Below are 19,210 nucleotides of genomic sequence, written 5' to 3'. Positions count from 1 at the left end.
CACCTGTTAGACACAGAAACTGGTTCCTTCACTTTCCAAACACTCTGCTTTGTAATTTTAAAATTAATATTCGATCTCATCCTGTAACTCTGGTCTCATATGGCTACAGTTGTTTCAGAAAACACCAGACTGCTGCTGTTTATAAGTCTGGTACCAAGCAGCATTAATGTAATTTGAGCAGACAAAATAATGCTAAAAGGGCTTTATGAATAACCAGTCTAAATAGAAGTATCTTGGTCACAGAATAAACCGCATAAAATATCTCAAATGATGCTTCAGGCCAGTGTGACAAAGAGCTGTGATGCCTGATGACATGATATCCCACTTCACCCTGTGAGGACACTAATAACCGTGACAAAACCTCACGAAACATTTGAACCACTGCAAAACTAACAGAGTTCATCTGAGGTACACAAACACACTCTTCTGCTCGACATTCCTGCTCCAAGTAGCGCCTGTTTTCCACCAGATCTCTAACTTAATTTACTACAGAAGAGAAGTTAAAAGCCTGCATGTATGTATGCTTCTACCCCTGATGTTAATTAAGCATGATATCATCATGAACATAAGTGATTTATTCGGATTTGAATTCCTAGTTTGGAGCCACAAACCATGCCTCCTACATGGATAAAAGCACTATTATTGCAAGGCAACTGTAACATTATGCCAGAGCTGTCGGGAAGGGATTTAGTGCTTGTGCAACCGTATATTTCGACTTTATGCATGTTTTGTGTGTAGGAATGATACAAATGTCTGATATTTGCCCCAGCTCTCTGATAATAGTTCAGACAGTAATTCGCTGCCTATAAATCTTTATTTCGGAGAAGAGGCGCCTCTGCAAGTGAAACAGCAAATTATTTCTTGCCAGTACGCTCTAACAGATAATTCAAGTGGCCTGTGAAAATCATTACTTGTTTCTGGGCTACAATATGAAAATATGAAGTATTAGGTTGGTATTGGGTTGTGCCCGTCAGTTTAACTCTTTTAAAACTGCATTAATAAATATCTTTACAGTAACAAATGACCAAATTATTAATTTTAATGTGAAAGCTGTTGCTCATAATAAAGAACACAGAGAACTAGAAGGACGATGTCACTCACAATGTTAAAGGCATACTATGCAATAAACACAGCTTACTGTTTGAAAACACGACATTTAAACTTGGCCTCTTCCCCTGCGTAATGAAAGTGAAAAGAAAACCAACGATTTACTCTTATTTTGGAACTAGCTTTGTCCTCTTGACATTTCACCTCACCATATTTGTGTTTTTTCAGTCTTATGTCTACTCTTTTCTGAGCTTCAGTGAAAAAGCTCTCATAAACCCAAAGCTGGCCAAAACAAAATGGCAGATTGGTAAAGTTAGCAACTAACCAGTGGAGCATGATGGAACTTTTTTTCAGCTAAAGAAACAGATATTTCCCTCTGGAGTTGGTGGAGACAAAACCAGAGCTAAAAGGAGAGTGAGAATTGCATTTCAATTTGTCAGGTTGTCTGAAATAAGACTCTCCTATCAGTATTAATGTTGCTCACAAATAATTTAATACTGCGTTAATATACTATTTTTATTTTTCCAAAATAAGAGTAACTTAAACTGTCCTGAATGCCATGAGTGTTAAAATACAGGAAGTGAAAAAGAGCCTTGGGTTTAAGAGGTTAAGCAGAATAAGAGTGAAAGCCCCTTCCTTCTATTTTAAGGTCTCCAAATTCACATGACCCCAGAAATGACTTGTTTTTTATTCATTTTAGGTCCCAGCAATGTATGTGTTAACATTTATCCTACAAGTCACGGTTCACTTGGTGACTAATAACTATAATGCTGACCACTGTGACCCCGAGCTTTACAGTCTCTGCCCCTGTTTATTTTCAGTTTTAGAACATTAAAGCTACAAAGTAAGAGTGGAAATTCTGCCATCATTGATCTGAGGGCCCGTGGGGGTAAACATTGTCGTTCAGTAAGAAAGAAACTGAAAGTCACCTCTCAGGATGTCTGTGTTTAATTCTGAATATCTTGTGTTTTCTGTGAGAAGAAGAAATCTCCAGTGACATGCGCCTTTGGCTGTGTGAGTTCACTTTGTTACATAAACTCTGCAATATGATGAGTTTAACCCAGCTGCATCAAATGGGACAATACCATCAGGATTTACTTTAAGATTATGTTGTTTTCAGTGTTCGCGAGTTGACTGTGAGTCGACTTATACCGTCCTGACACATGTAACCATTTCCAGATGAAGGTGGGCTTTAGCGCCTTTTTAAAAATCCTGTTATAATTCCACTGAAAACATGGCGATTTTCCTCAACAGATGGCACAAGCCACCCACAGAGAGAAGGTGAAAAAGGCTTTAAGAGGGAAGAAACCGAGACTTCAAACCTGCCGCCTCATTAATCAACCATGAGATTTCTTGGAAGAGTTGTCAAGGCTTTTGCCAACCTGCGTTCACCATTGACACGTCATTTTGACGGGTACACGGTTAAGGTCACATTTGTCAGAGAAAGCCTAGAGGACACATGTGGCACTTTGGGGGATAATGTAGTGACATTAGTGTAATGTGTGTTGAGCTTGACTTGAAGTGGAACACTCTAGTGCTCTAATGCTTTCTGTGTTGTAGGCGTAAAACCTCTTTGCTCTTCCATTGTCCCAGAACCCAGTGTGTTTTTAAATCCACAGTCATATGATATTATATTGAAAATTCAGATTTGGGCTCAATAAATGTCACTGTTTATTCTCCACTCCTACATTGATGTGTTTTGATTCAGACATTTTCCGATCCAAATGGCCACAGATAACCTCTCCGCGTGTCAGCATCTGTTTTATGAGAGGAACATTTTTCCCTTTTTCAGTCAAAGCCGCCTAGCTGCTATAATGGTGTTGTTTTAGTTTGAAGGGATTTATGGTGAAAATGGAGATGCAGAGGAGATATTCATTGGTAGTCATGTCACTGACAGTCCTCCCTGACTGCATTTTTATTTGTTTTCCACTGTGGACTTAGTGAATCTTGTCGAAATGTCCCAAAATATGTGTTTTTTTTTACCATGCATAATGTATCATTTGATTTCTGACCTGTTGATTTGCTTTATATTCACCGATCTGTGAAGTAAGATTTTGAAGCGCAGCAGTTTTTCTCCTGAACGTTATCGCGTTATGTTTAATGATTTTTAGTCCGGCTTTATTCAGCCCCATGCTGTACTGCAACATCATTCCACACTGACCGCAGAGGCGTTTTGGCAGTTTTATTTCATTTTTTTCCAGCTCTCTTAGTTTGCTGTTCTTTTCTCTCATCACTTATTTCCTGTGTGGAAGGAGGCATTTCATGTTTGTTTTGGCCCAGTCGGTGTTTTGGCCCAGAACATAGTGAGCTGCTACGGGTGAGGGAGTGCCAGACTCTCCTTTTGAGTTCACCCCAGCTGCCACAGTCCACCCATGGCCACCATTTTCCCCTCCATCTCGCCTGCTATACCTCCCTCTATCCTGCTTTTCATCCCTTTACTTTACCTTTCTCCATCTCCTTTTCCTCTCCTTGCTCTCTGTCCATCCCTCTATCCGTCTTTCCATTGACCTGCAGCCGACTGACAGCTGCTATACTTCAGCTAAACCCATGGAGATGACCACAATTCTTTATGACTTGTTATACATTTCCGGTAAATTAGTTTATGTCATTCATCTTTAGAGTTAGGGTTGGTACCTAATGACTACTTGTAAAGCTCAGCAGCCTGCCGCTGGTCTACATTGTTGAGGATGTTGCCATATTTAACATGTTTTTGTACAAATAGTGGGACCCAAAAGCAGCTTCGAGGGGAATTTGCTTGCATGATAAGACAGAGCAAGAAATTCTGTCAGCTTTAATCAGGGAATACACATGGAAGCCATGTGAAAGCTGCAAACTGACTAGAGATTGGCTGCTGTCCAATCCAAGAAAGCCTTTGTGTGTTTAAGGCCGCCCCTCCACATGATGCCCACTCTGTTGGTTTCCTTATTGGTGGTCTCTTTGGGACTTACCCTGGCACTGCAATAACCGCCGCAGCCCACTGCGTTTGAGTGTAAGGTAGCTCACTGGGGCCAGTTTTGGCTGCTCCAGCACCTGTTTGCACAGTGAGTTGCTTTTACTGCTGGTTTGGGGGAATTTATGGACTGCTGATGTTAACTGTTCTATTTTTACTGTGCCCAGGTTTCCTGTAATGTATTACCACCAAAGAGACACAGAAAACTCACACCGTTAAGATTCAGGAAAGAAATTATGGGATTATTTCAAAGGCAGTAACCCCAAAGTAATGCCTTCTGAAGTAACAAGTAGCCTAACAAGTAACAAGACGGGCCTTCTAATTAGTTATTCTATTATTGTAGTTATGCTGTGAGTTTATGGAGTTTAATTTGCAGCTGCAACGTGGCATAGCTCTGTAAGTAAAATCTTTTATTTATATATTCTACTACAATTCTACAATGTCATTTAGCTGTATACAGTAGCAAAAGACATTTCTGGGACTCGGCTAGGCTCATTGGTCTCATTCTGAACTGGAGCATCTGATTAATTCCTTTCATAATACTTTATGATCCATGAAAGTTAGGCACAATACAAGATAAGTAAATCCCTACACTGTAAAAAAGATAAACAATAGCTACTTAATAAAATTGAGGCAACAGATTGCACGCAATATTATTTATTAAATCTAACTATGTTACAAGTTGAGTTAATAACAACTTAACAGGAAGTGCCTATCAATTAAAAACTGACTAATTCTATTGTGTTGGATTCATTGATTTAGAATTAAAGATTATATTTAATGTGATCAAAATAAGTAGATTCTATCTCAAACATTTTTATATTAAGGTTTAATATTTAATATTTAATATATTTAATCTCATTTTATCAAATATATTAAGTAAAATGAAATGACTACAGAATAATTTATTACAGTGTATATTTTGCCTGTATATTGACTGTAAGGAAGCTGGGAGGTACAAATGAGTGAGATTCAACCCTTCTTTGTTTGGGCGAGAAAAGGAAAAACACTTGGTGGAGATTTGCACTCTACTTTTCTTGTTAGCTCTTTTTTTATTTGACCAGGAATAGCTTATGTACGTATATGCATACATTCTTTTTATCTTAAACCGATATTTACTATTTAACTTCATTACGGTCAGCTGTTTCACTCTGTAATGCTTGTCACTCCACACCTCTTCATTTAAACTGATTTTCCTCCTCTGCCTCACAGAGTCTCGGCTGCGATGACTATCTCGGATCAGGAAAGGTGATGGACAAGTGCGGTGTGTGTGGAGGCGACAACACAACTTGCAAGCTGGTCTCTGGAGTGTTTAAACACAGTTTAACCAAGATCGGCTACCACAAGATAGTGGAGATCCCAGAGGGAGCCACTAAGATCAACATCACAGAAATGGTGAAGAGCAGAAACTACCTAGGTGGGGAAAAAACACTCATCACAAAAAACTGCAACATATATTGAACACATTATACTTGTGCACTTAAGATGCTAGTGATCTGCCACATTAATCACCTGAAAGCTCTGTCCCCACATGCTGTTTGTACTGCTGCCGTTCATATAGCATTTCAAAAGCCCCACCTCACTGCAGTAACAAACATTTCATTTGTCATGTTATTTCAGATGACTGGTATCCAGCACAAGTCACAAAACTCAGATTCAAACTGTCAAACTAGGCATCGCTGATCAAACATTAATCAAAATTATGTTACTGGCGGCCTATTTCCCTATTGAAATTGGGTAATTTGAATATGTTTTTCCTGCTTGAAAACTGACCAAGCACCACCCCCAATTGGATGTGTCACACTCCAATTTGTTGGGGGTGTATCCAGAGGCTAGTTGGGCTTGATTGGTCATTGATAACACCTCTTGGAAATCAAAAGTAAACCTTGAGGTTCCGGACTAATGCCCCGTTTACACGAAGGGAAAACGCAGATATTTCCATGTGGTTTGGCCTCTCATTTACACTTTTTTTTTTATCACAGACAACGATTATTTCTAAGAACTCCGGGCAAAGTGGAGAATTTGGAAAACTCAGGTTATGTGTTGTTGTGTCAACCGGGAGAAACAGGGTATTAAGTTCTCACGCTCATTCTTTGCGCCGCTGTCCGTCCACACGAACGAACCTCGCGCCATATTAGTTGTTTTGAAAGGGACAGGAAGTCGCTCGTGTTATTCGTTTTTGTTGATTCTGAGGATTCTGATTGGCTATATAATAGGTTTGGCATAGTTATAATGGTGCTCTACAGCGTATTTATGCAGGTTGATGTAAATGACAACTTTTTTGAACACAATGTTGTGTGCACAATGTTATTTTTGAAAACGGGGGGGGGGGGGGTTCTCTAAATACCCTGCTATGTATAAACGTGTCCTAAAACACATAAACACAACAAAAGAGATTGCAAATATCAATGCATTACATATTTTAGATTTTCATAATAATCTTTTCCATGTATACTTGCTGAGTGAACTACATTTGGGGGGGAAATCCAACACAGATAGTTTCATAGCAAAATGTAACCGTGTTAAAATCTTACCTTTTTATAATATATGACTCTTGTCAGTGTTTGTGGGGGATGTTTTGTTCCAGCTAGTTTTACTCCCTCTTGGCGAATAGAGTGTTTCAGTTTCTATCCAGATTTACAGTTTTATCCATTGCAGTCTGTTACAGAGCTCTGCCTTCATTCCAGCTCAAAACACATGTTAAAAGAACAGGAATCTCTGTCTACAGCATGAATTTTTTTTTTTTTTACAGATTTAAAGTATGACATAATTGAGAAAAAACAGTGCATGGACGGTCATGGTAGAAATAATAATTAAATGATAAATGTATGCAAGAAGTTGACATTTGACAATTCTACTTGTTCCAGCTGTGTAGGCAGCAGTAGCTTATATTCTATATTACCACCCACCACTGTGCTGTAGCTTTTTATTGAAACCTCTGAGTGAAACGCACTACACAGGTAATTGGCATCTTTATAGAGGTGCAACAGTGGGGAAACACTAGTGGGTTATTTTCAGAAGTGACTGTTGGAATGTCGAACATTGTTTAATGAGAGCCATGACCCAGCTCAGCGGGAGGTTCGGAGGAAGAGGGAAACGGCCCCGGTCCCCCCTTCCACGGCCTGCTTCCCTCGAGTAAAGTGCATAAACACGCTTTCATTTGAGGATCTTACCCCTCAAGCCTCACCATCCTTTTTAATTAAGGTGAGGAATTTCACCACTCTGTAAAAAACACTCTAAGGATGGATTTAGTGCCTACCTTTCAAATCCCAACTACTTGGATGCCAAGTGTGTCGTGCTTTCTTAAATTTGAGCTGACCATTTGTATATACACACAGTTATGTTCCTTCATTCCAATGATTAAAGAAACCGTGAAACGTCCTTGTGTAAAAGAAACAAGTCATCTTCAAATCCTTTTCTTTGCTCTTGAGGAGGGTACAACATTCCAGCCAGCAGCATTTTACCCAAAATGGATATGTAGGTTTTAAAATGCAAACAAGAATATGAGACAAGGGAAGGAGTCCAGCAGGAGCCAGCCACTGTATCCTGATTTTCCCTCAGCAGGCCTCAGCTCTACACTGTGCATCTCTAATGTGCTTTTAGTTGTCCAAACACTCTTTTATAAGCCTGTCTAATGTTACACCTCTAATGCTTTTCTAATGGCCTATTCCACTTAATCCATGAAATCAGTGGAAAACATTTTGGGAGATTTTGTTACAGGATTTGCATGGAAGATTTGCCAGCACAAACAGATTGTCACGTTCATAAAGGACATTTCCTTGAAAGTGCACGTGAGAGCATTTATTCTGTTAGCTATAATTACCTTTTTGGGTGGAGAAAGTCGGTGTCGGAGCCTTTATTTTTATTTTTTTTACGGTTCTTGTTATACCTAAATGGTTTTACATTAAACAATAATTATGTGGAAGCGGTTGTGGCAGTATTTTCCTTTTAGTTTGAGCTCAGGACTGTAAGTGATGATTGTGTGGTTGTTCTGTCTGTCTCTTCCAGCTCTCCGAAGCCGATCGGGGCGATCCATCATCAATGGAAACTGGGCTATTGACCGACCAGGGAAGTACGAGGGTGGGGGGACCATGTTCACCTACCGCCGACCCAACGAAATCAGAAGCACAGCTGGGGAGTCCTTCCTCGCTGAAGGGCCCACCAATGAGATCCTGGACGTTTATGTAAATATCAAATCAACTTGGACCTCCAGATATTTAGAATAATGATCACGCTTTTTTATTTTATTTCTAAGTTTCACCTGAGATATTAAGGTTTGTCATAGTATGATCAATTTTCAGTGCATATATCATTTAAGAAGTACAGCTTTTCATATATTTGAAGATGAAGAGTATGATTTTATAATTGTCTCTCATCTTCTTTGTCTCAGATGATCTTCCAGCAGCCGAACCCGGGTATTCACTACGAGTACATTCTCCCCTCTGAGAAACCAGTCGGCCCTCAGCAACCAAACCACAGACCAGACGGTAAAAGAGGGTGCTTTACCTCCTGTAGTTTGTTCCTTTTGGTCCCAACCCATGAAAAAAAAAAATGCAGTCTTGTATTTTAGTTCTGGTCTGGTTCCTGTTCACAATTACCTTTTACAAATGAACCAAGAAGATTAAATTATGCAGACTGACAGATAACTCATTGATTTGACTGTTTCGCTGATCATCAGACAGTTTAAAGCTTCTGATGTGTATATTTTTGGTCACAAAGAGCTCACAAAGAAATAACTGATTATTGGTATGATTATAAATACATGGTCGCCCATAAATTTGGAATAACATTTTTGGCCTATTTCCATTAAATGATTGTGATTTATTCTTGACAGATAAAGTGTATATCTTCTCAAAACTTTATTAATCAATCTCTTCCAAACATATCACAATGAAAATGAAAACACAATTAAAAGAGGATTGTGTCTGAACACAAAATTATTCCAACTATACAGCTATACACATACATATACTATACAACTATACCGAGTTTATTTATTTATTTATTTTTTGTTTGATATGAATGTAAGTACATGTGTATGTATATACATGTAAATATATAGTTATATATAGTAAGAGGTAAGTGGGTGCTGGAGAATACATATTTAAATTATTATTACAAATATAGTTATTTATAGGAGTAGTACTTGTTCAGTAGAAGACTAAAGAAACTATATATAAATTAGAATATATGATAAGATAAATAGTTGATAAATGGAATAATATTTTTCAGGATATATTTGGTTATGAGTTATGCATATTTGTATATTTATATATACATATTTCATATTAATATATATGTGTGTATTCATAAACTAGGATTAAATAAGGAAGCCTATTCTAATTCATTAGCTAAAGATGAATAGAGAGGGGTTGAGATTAGATACATTTACACTTCTTCCCACTCCTTTTTAACATGTAATTTTAATGTTTTCTTATGAACTATTCTTTTGTTGGTTTGTTTATTTAAAGAAAAGACATGTACATCAATCAGTCCATCAATCAATCAATCAATAAATAAATTAAAATAGCATTAGTTACAGTTCCACATATATCCATCTATCCACAAACCTAGCCAACCAACCAAGTCTTAGTGTATCATACCATGTGTCTGTGTCCTAGGGAACACTGTGAATGGACAGGGTGGATACGACCATCACAGCAACACTCACCAAGAAAACGTCAATCCAGTAGGTGGGGGCTGGGACCCGCCTCGCCTCCCTGACAACCAGGTTCCAGCCGTACAGCCACCCAGACGTGAGAGAGAGTACAACTGGAAACTGGCTGGTGCTACAGAGTGTAGTGCCTCCTGTGGCAAAGGTCAATCAAGCTATTCATTATTTAGTAGAGATATACAGTACAGGCCAACAGTTTGGACACACCTTCTCATTCAATGCGTTTCCTTTATTTTCATGACTATTTACATTGTAGATTCATCAAAACTATTAATGAACACATGTGGAATTATGTACTTAACAAAAAAGTGTGAAATAACTGAAAACATGTCTTATATTCTAGTAAGCAAAGGGTGGTTACTTTGAGGAATCTAAAATACAAGACATGTTTTCAGTTATTTCACACTTTTTTGTTAAGTACATAATTCCATATGTGTTCATTCGTAGTTTTGATGCCTTCAGTGAGAATTTACAATGTAAATAGTCATGAAAATAAAGAAAATGCATTGAATGAGAAGGTGTGTGTCCAAACTTTTGGCCTGTACTGTATATATAAGAAACGCAGATGATGACTTCACTTACACATGCAATATTTTTTTATATGGAATATATTCATTCTCCTGCAGATTTAGAATACATTTTTTATTTGAATATCTGCTTTGTATGTATTTTAGGTTTCAAATACTCCATCTTTCACTGTGTCTCCCGGCTGAACCATGGCCAGGTATCAGAGGCTTTGTGTGACAGCAGCAGCAGACCAACTCCACAGGAAGAGGCCTGCAACCTGCAGCCCTGCCCAGCTTTGTGAGAGACCACACTGTTCTGTTATGACATGCTGTGCACACTGCTAAATACTGCTGCGTTAAAAAGGCTCTCCAATCAAAGAGCAGCACACACACTACTGTAATGTAATGATAACTGCACATTTTGAAAATTGTAAAGAAAATAAAAAGCTCTGTGATTGGCTGAAGATTGACCTGAGAAGATGTTGTCTTAGTACCTGGTTAAGTTCTCACACAGCAGTGGGCAGTCTGCAGTGTGTGTTTACAACTGTTTTTTGTTTATATACATTTTGATTTATACACGGAAAATAAAGCTTCCTCAATCAGATATGATTCAAAATAGTTCTTCTAAAACATGAAGTACAACTACAGGATTTGCCTTTTAAAACTTTTATATATATATATATATATATTTTTTTTTTTTTTATTTATTTTTTTTTTTTTACAACATATACATTGATGTCATTTTAAGACAAAGCTCTTGTGATTTTCTCCTGAGCAGCTGGGATATTGGAGAGTGGTCAGAATGCAGTAAAACCTGTGGCCTGGGCATGCAGCACAGGCAGATCCTGTGTCGCCAGATTTACGCCAACCGCACCCTCAACGTCCACACGAGCCGCTGTCGACACCTTGAGCGGCCTGAAATCGCTACTACCTGCCAGATGAAGATCTGCAGCGAGTGGGAGATACGCTCTGAGTGGACCCCTGTGAGTGGCAGATGTCAATCTTGTGACAGCATTACATTATAAAATGTACAATATACTAATGTTTGACATCTGCTTACATCTCTCTCTCTCTTTTTATACATACACACACACACACACATATATATATATATATATATATATATATATATATATATATATATATATATAACGGCATGCCATAATACATACACATATATATATATATATATATATATATATATATATATATATATATAACGGCATGCCATAATACATACACACATATATATATATATATATATATATATATATATATATATATATATATGTGTGTGTGTATGTATAAAAAGAGAGTATGAATATATGGAATGATGTGTGTGTGTATGTATTATGGCATGCCGTTCAGGAAATTAATCTTTGAATATATTGAATGAAGCTTGAATATATGGAATGAATATTTTAATATATTGAATAAATTCTTCAATATATATAATTATATTCCAAGTTTCATTCCATATATTCAAGCTTCATTCAATATATTCAAAGATTAATTTCCTGAACGGCATGCCATAATGGATATATATATATATATATTTCGTATACTTCTTATTACATTCTTATTCCTGATTGTACTAGTTCATTTATATTGCAATTGCTGTCTACCACAAACATATATTATTTTATATAATATTGTACTCTTTTTTAAAACTATTTAATTAGCATTGTTGGAGGTAGCCAGAGATCTTTAATTGAAAATGTTTAATGCCAATGACTCCTCCTCCTTTAATTGTTATGCATATGTCAATGAATAACATTAAACTTGAAGCTTAATATCCACCTGCCTTTCCAGTTAGCGTACAACATCATCTTTAAGGACATGCAACTTTAAGAAATACAAGACGATTCTGCGTATTATATTTTATCCATGGCATCACTTTTTTAACAGTTTTTTTGTTTTATGTCAAAGAAAAGCTCAACATGTTGGGATATCAATGCGAAGGTGGAGACAATGTAAAAAGTGCAACTTTGGAGTGTTTCAGTTACGAGTGTTAATTTAAGGAGCGTTATATGCCTAACTATTTCTTGGCATGGCACAGTGACCTCTGGACTCAGCATGTTTCCTCGAAACCTTCACCGCGATGACAAGACTCTTGGATACCTCGTGGTCAAGAAATATTCTAGCATATAAACCCCCTGAAACAACACTTGGTAACGCTTTATATTAAGGTCCTTGTAATAACCATTCATTAACAAGTAATAAGGCCCTTGTAAGTCCTTACAAGATGCTTATTAACATTATTGTGTGTTTATAAGCTTATATAAGTGTTAATAATGGCACTACAAACACCCATGACCCACCCATTATGTCTTTGCCATGCCTTTATTAATCTTATTTTGTTTGCTTATTGATATTAAAATATACTTTATTGCTCATCTATTATAAGTTAAATATAAGTTAACTATGCTTTTTGCAACTACCGGATCTAAAGCGAAAACAATGCCTTATTACTTGTTAATTAATGGTTATTAAGGACCTTATTATAAAGCGTTACCAGTAATTCTCCAAAACACTGTTAATTTGAATTAATATAATTTAGTGCACACAGGTGCTGAACATAATCCAGTCCCTCCAGCAGTGCTTAACTCCACAGTGCAGTGTTAACCATGTGCCCTGTGTCTCCATAGTGTTCGGTGCCGTGTGGGCTGGGTCAGAGGTCACGAGAGATCCGCTGTGTCAGCAACGTGGGCGACTTTGTTCCTGATGAGGAGTGCAACATGAATCTGCGGCCCGTCAATGTAGAGAACTGTGACATGGGATCCTGTGCCAAGAGCTGGTTTCACACCGAGTGGGGCAATCGGGTAGGTGTTCAAGTGAATGGGAGACATAGTGACTTTCATTCATTTTCAGTAACAGTGGTAGCCATTGTATAGATCTGTCTTATGCATCCAACAGCTGTTTGAAATCCATATAATACATAGATCTTTTAATGTAGATTCTGACAAAGTCTATGGAGTGTGCACATCTTTTTGTTTTTACAGTAGTGCAGATTGGATGAGCGACTTAACGGCACTGCATTATAACAATACAATGGGACACAAAGAAGGGAAATAAAAAATCTAATCCACTTTAGTTCAAAGTCAACTCCAAATTAGTTTAGTTTTTTATAGTTATCTTTTTTTTAACATGTGGCAGTTTATCGTCCAGTATTCTTTTTTTTTATGTGTTATTATGATTGCACATATCACAAATCAAACATACAGCTTCAAAATGTATTTTCCTTATTTTTTTCTATAATTAATAATCAGTCTTTCTTCTGTTATAAACATTCCTTGTCATGTTTGTCGTAATAATCAACAGTAATATTAACAGTAAACATATTTCGGTAACGCTTTATATTAAGGTCCTTGTAATAACCATTAATTAACAAGTAATAATGCCCTTGTAAGTCCTTACAAGATGCTTATTAACATTATTGTGTGATTATAAGCTTGTATAAGTGTTAATAATGGCATTACAAACACCCATGACCCACCCATTATGTCTTTGCCATGCCTTTATTAATCTTATTTTGTTTGCTTATTGATATTAAAATATACTTTATTGCTCATCTATTATAAGTTAACTATAAGTTAACTATGCTTTTTGCAGCTACCGGATCTAAAGCGAGAACAATGCCTTATTACTTGTTAATTAATGGTTATTAAGGACCTTATTATAAAGCGTCACCAGTAATTCTTTTAGAATGTTTCTCTTTTGTTATGCCTATTTATTCATTACATTCAGTGTCTTTTGTTATAAAACACATATATTAAAAAAAAATTATTAAAAAACATATATCAAAGTGTCCGCGCGCCCCCTGGTGACCCACTTTGTTTTCCACCGATAATAACTTTATGAATGGATTAATCATTTTTGCCAGTCAGCTGCTTATCGGTGAATGGCTTGAATTGTAAAACGAGTGTGTAATCCTCAGTGCTCAGCTGAATGTGGGATGGGTGTACGAACTCGAGGAGTCCTCTGCCTGACCAATCACATCAGCAGCCTTCCTCTGGAGGGGTGTGGCAGTGAGCGGCCCCCCGACTCTCAGGTCTGCAACAACGGCCTCTGCGAGAATCGCATCGAGTGGTTCACAGGCCCCTGGAGCCAGGTATGAGGACGCCACTAGGTCACGCTGGGTTCAAGGGGAAGTTGTCTGGAGTAGCTAATTATATGGGATTTTACAGTGATTTTACACTGACATGTTTTTTTCCTGTCTCATTTTCTACTATGTGTAAGTGAATCCATATGCTATTGTTGTATGTGAACCAGTGCTCTGCAGAGTGTGGCCCAGGCAGCCAGCAGAGGTCAGTTGTGTGTCTGGTGAAGTCAGAGGAAGGTTTCAACGTCATGCCACCGTATGAGTGCTCCTCCCTGGATCGGCCCCTCAGCCAGCAGAGCTGCAACCTCAAGGCCTGCGGAGCAAAGTGGTACTTCACTGACTGGAGTGCTGTGAGTAACACATGAAACCCTCTCCCCTCTTACTGGTAAAGCTGTAGATGCCCTGCTGATTAATGACCAAGGCTGATAGCCTGGGTAGCCCACATTGTTGTTGTAATATACATTGAGTTTAAAGACAAAAGTGTCAGTCACTGTTTCGCTCATTTTTACGGTAGGTCAAGAATAGTGTGCTTATTTTCAGGGTCTCATTGAAGTCATTTTTTTCTTTGAAATCTCAACTCGTGCATTATTTTCATCTTGATCCCACTCTGGTGACGAGTGCTACTCTATCTGGAATATGGTTTTGAAATATTGATCCTTCATTCACTTTGGTCTAATATTTACTATGCATAAATGAAATTGGCGGGCAAAAGTTATCCTAGTCAAAATGTTCACTACAGGTGCAGAGTAGGGACCGTGGTGTGAGGATCAATTTGTAGCAAAACTAACCACAACTTCAGCCTGTGCTTTATCCAACAAAAGCTGTCAATAAAAGCTGCACAAAGATTTATTTGACACAATGCCGAAATACGCACCCACAACAAGTCACCTCTTGTGAGTATTCAGAACAAAATTTCTCCATCTTTTCATAATGTTATAATCAGAAACTTAAAATAATAAATCTGAGCTTATCAGTGGCAGAAACAGGCACCTTAAATGGACGTACATTGACAATGCTTGGCTCTCATTCAATACAATCTAAAAAAATTTTGTTCCCATGAGTCACTCAAATACTAAAATATGGGAAAACTGGGTCCAGGTTGAAAAATATTGAAGTGCCCTTTTAATTCATAGTGCAAAACAGTAATAACCTCCCTCATCAGGACTGTGTAAGTTGATCAGTTTTGCTGACAGTGATCAAACAACCCACCAACTGTCATCAGGTTTTAATTCAAATGTTTCTAAACTCTGATTGGTGCACTAAAGTACATGACGTTTTTCCAACTGAGCTCTGCCCATTTCAAACCACTGGGAAGAGTACTAAGAAAAAAGCAATCTCCTGTGAAATAACCAAAACTAACTTTGGCAGACAGTACAGCTTTAATGTAGGATCTCATCACTCATGGTAAGAAGCTAATGAAAATAAAAGTGAAATAACTTTCCTGGCCTTCAAATAAGTTTCCAGACCATAAAAGGTTCGGATCGCAACATTAAGAACTTTTGAAAAGTCGCCGCTGTGTCAGCAGTACTGTAGATCAACTTTAAGGTGGAGTTTTATTAATGTTGGACTGACTGCTGTCACTGACCCCTGTCTGTCTCTCCAGTGCTCAAAAACATGTGAGGGAGGTTTCCGTGTGCGGGAGGTGCGCTGTCTGTCTGACGACATGCTGCCCAGCGAGGGCTGCGACGAGCAGCTGAAACCAGCACAGAAGGAGGACTGCAACCCAGAGCCCTGCATACCTACCATAGGTCAGTCATCTCCTCACATGTTATCTGGAATACTACTGACTTTTCCTGATGATTTTAGCATCCTTAGGAGCATAGGAGCAGTGGCGGTTCTACACAGGGGCCTACAGGGGCCCCTGCCCCTGTGAAGAAGCCCTTGGCCCCTGCTGTGGCCCCTGTGTCAAATTAATAATACATAATAATCAATTTATAACAAAGAACGACTTAGATAGATAAGAACAATTCTTATCTATTTTTTGTTATTGTACACAAAAGGAACCCAGAATGTGTACATTGTGTAATAGTTTAATTGTAATTAATGTTATTGTTGGTAAGTCTCATTGTTTGAATCAATTAATTTGTAAATTAAGAGATTTTTAAATACGCTAAAATAAGGGTTTTGAATGCTTAAATATCATCTTTACCGTTTTTTTTATGTGCCCCTCTGATTAAACACTGGCCCCTCCTTGGCCCCCACAGAAAAATTAGTCTAGAACCGCCACTGCATAGGAGCCTTATTGTTACTGTAGCTGGGGAACTCTCGACATAAGTAGTGGAAGAGTAAATCTGTTCTTTCTGATTACTTGCACCTTGAGCAAGGCGTTGAATCCCATATTTTAGTCAACAGTAGAAGATGAACAGCACCAGGAAGCTATAAATGTTCTCCCACCCCCCCTTCGACATTTTACCCAGGGTCTGTCATCATGTTCTTAGTTAAATATGGGCTATATAGAAATATAAGATCAACTTTTTTGTTTCAGATGAGAATTGCAGAGACAAATACTTTAACTGCAACGTGGTGGTCCAGGCTCGCCTTTGCGTGTACGATTACTACAAGACGTCGTGCTGTGCTTCGTGTTCACGAGTGGCCAACAGACAGCCGATTCATCGGGGTCGCAGCTAGCACTCTCTACCCTCAGCTCCATGTTGGGCCAGACTCAATACCCGCTGCAGGCACTCTGTTCCTGGACCAGCCAGGGGAGTGGACCAGCTAGACCTTGGCTTAAATGGACGCTTGTTTTGACTGCCAAGGACTGAAGAAGGAACATTTCTGTTCATTTGGAGTCAGCTGTGGGGGAGAAAGGAATACCTAAGAATAGTGGAGGACAGGAATCCACTCACTGGATGAACAGAGCCCTGAAGGGGCGACAGAGATCAGTAGCAAACTGAGGAACCTGCAAAACACTTCATGGGTTTCAACCTCTACGTTTAATATAAAGAATCCATCTGTTTCTGTTTCAAGGTGAGCAGCTGTCTTTTACCAATAATGGCTGTCGTGGATTACATGATATGAAGCGGAGAACTCCTGTGAACTGTTTAAGTTGGACTATATATAGAAAATATATGTTCTAATATGGTTCTTTTCACTTCAATGCTCAGATTTATGGCATGATGTCATGTGAAGTCGATGCACCTATAATCAACTATTTAACACCCACTTTGTTGACCAAAGATATGTAATTTCATCAAACCCCCACTGGTGCTGATGGTGTATCCTGTATGCAACTGATTGCCTAAGTAATGGCAAAACCACCTTTTCTTCCTGTCTACACAGCCATGAGGTGAAATGCAGCCTATGTAAAATGTATGTATATATGTATATGTATGACAGAGTGAATGATAAAGGTCTTTTTTAAGGGTTCTCAGACAGTCTTCCCAGCAACTGAAGAGAAAAAGGCCCTCTTTATTTATTTGAGTGGCTCCCCAGGGAGGTTACTGGTTTATCAGCCACCGGTGGCCCCTTTTTGGCTGTGGGGATAAAACCTTCACTGCCTCTTCACCAATCACAGCCTCTGAACTGAGTGTAGGCATTCCACAGCCTGCTGGATGGTAGAAACAGATGGTAGAAAAACCCTAACCATTTTGGAGAGGCCAAACAAACTGCAAAGATACATTTTTTTTTTACTGTGGGAGATGATCATTCCACAATTATACAATTCCAGATAAATCACCAGTAATAAATACATTAAATTAGCCAAGAAATAACATTAATATTTGATTGTTACGAAGATCTGTTACAGCAAATATGAGGTTTACATTGATAGTAAATCTGTTTATGAACCAGCCTTTCTTGCCATATCACTTTTTTTTTCATACTCAACCTGCACACAGTACCTCTCAACTGTTTATGTATTTAATGCAATAATTTCCCTCCACAAACTATAAACTTACCTCTGATCCATAAGTACTGTACATGTGTCAGTGTTCAAGTTCAGGATGACTTAAGTATGCAATTAATTCAAACTCTAAGGGGGAATAAACAAATAAAAACATCCTAAATGTGCTGCCATGATTCTCGATTTTCCTAAAAGCAATCAAGAAGAGTGGAACTAAAATACCACAATTCCTCAGTATTTAACATGACTGCAACTAATAAAACATCTGTATTTGCCTTATTTTAAAATTCTATTGTTCAACAGTTGATTTTCATGAGGGGTGTTTTCAGAAATAAACAAAATTACTAATTATTTGTACATGTTACAACATACTTTCCTTGTGTCATTCCTTGATTGAAGTTGATTCAAGCCAATTCAGCACAACCTGTTCCAGGAGGGTTAGTGCGCATTATTGCTCCTCACTGTCTAAAATGAAGTGGAAGGGGGGACAGATTGGTTTCCGCCTTTGAGCTGTTAGAAAAATAGTAACAGAGTTGTAAAATAAGGACGCTGACATATGTGTAAAAGATAGCTGGGATGGCAGACTACATGCAGTCATTTATTACAAATGTATTAAAATATCACATCGAGACACCAAGACCTTGAGGGAAAATTCATACTGTGATTTTGTGTCATAAACTTTTGAGATTTCTGCAATTTTTGGCTATTGGATGGTAAGCACTTCTGAAAATTGCTACCCTTATTGCTGGCAAAGCAATACATTGTCTGAATGCTTTAGGTGTCTAGTTTGTGGTTGTAAAGTTTCATGAGGCTGTGCTTATTCTAGAGGTCACAACAGGTAATTTTACACAGTGAGGTCATGTTTCAAACAATGCCCTCAATACAAGGAAATGCTACTGTGGGGGGTGACATCATCACATATAAAGTAAAATTGGGCTCATTGAATCCACAAGAGTCTCAGCTTTTCAGTGATATCCAATTTATGCAATTTCACTGTTTAGGAACCCCAGAATGCAGAAATATTAAAATACAAGAGGCAAATATAAAATGTTTTGCCTTAAACTGCATGGAATTGGCATGAAATTGGCAT

The 19,210-nt window shown here is 38.0% G+C and overlaps 1 protein-coding gene across 1 annotated transcript in view; it reads left to right on the top strand.

Moving 5' to 3' along the window:
* The window catches only part of LOC131988101 (thrombospondin type-1 domain-containing protein 4-like), a 52,177-nt gene extending 33,654 nt beyond the window's left edge, over positions 1-18,523 (top strand). The window contains exons 8-18 of the mRNA XM_059353128.1: positions 5,210-5,414; positions 8,006-8,181; positions 8,388-8,484; positions 9,619-9,816; positions 10,346-10,475; positions 10,956-11,160; positions 12,826-12,999; positions 14,115-14,288; positions 14,450-14,629; positions 15,883-16,027; positions 16,765-18,523. Coding sequence (XP_059209111.1) covers positions 5,210-5,414; positions 8,006-8,181; positions 8,388-8,484; positions 9,619-9,816; positions 10,346-10,475; positions 10,956-11,160; positions 12,826-12,999; positions 14,115-14,288; positions 14,450-14,629; positions 15,883-16,027; positions 16,765-16,907 — 1,827 coding nt within the window. The 3' untranslated portion in view covers positions 16,908-18,523. The remainder of the gene's footprint in view (positions 1-5,209; positions 5,415-8,005; positions 8,182-8,387; positions 8,485-9,618; positions 9,817-10,345; positions 10,476-10,955; positions 11,161-12,825; positions 13,000-14,114; positions 14,289-14,449; positions 14,630-15,882; positions 16,028-16,764) is intronic.
* The last annotated feature ends 687 nt before the right edge of the window (positions 18,524-19,210 follow it).

The sequence above is a fragment of the Centropristis striata genome, chromosome 2, assembly GCF_030273125.1.
Source record: "Centropristis striata isolate RG_2023a ecotype Rhode Island chromosome 2, C.striata_1.0, whole genome shotgun sequence".
NCBI lineage: Eukaryota > Metazoa > Chordata > Actinopteri > Perciformes > Serranidae > Centropristis > Centropristis striata.
This window is presented reverse-complemented; position numbering and strand designations above follow the sequence as displayed.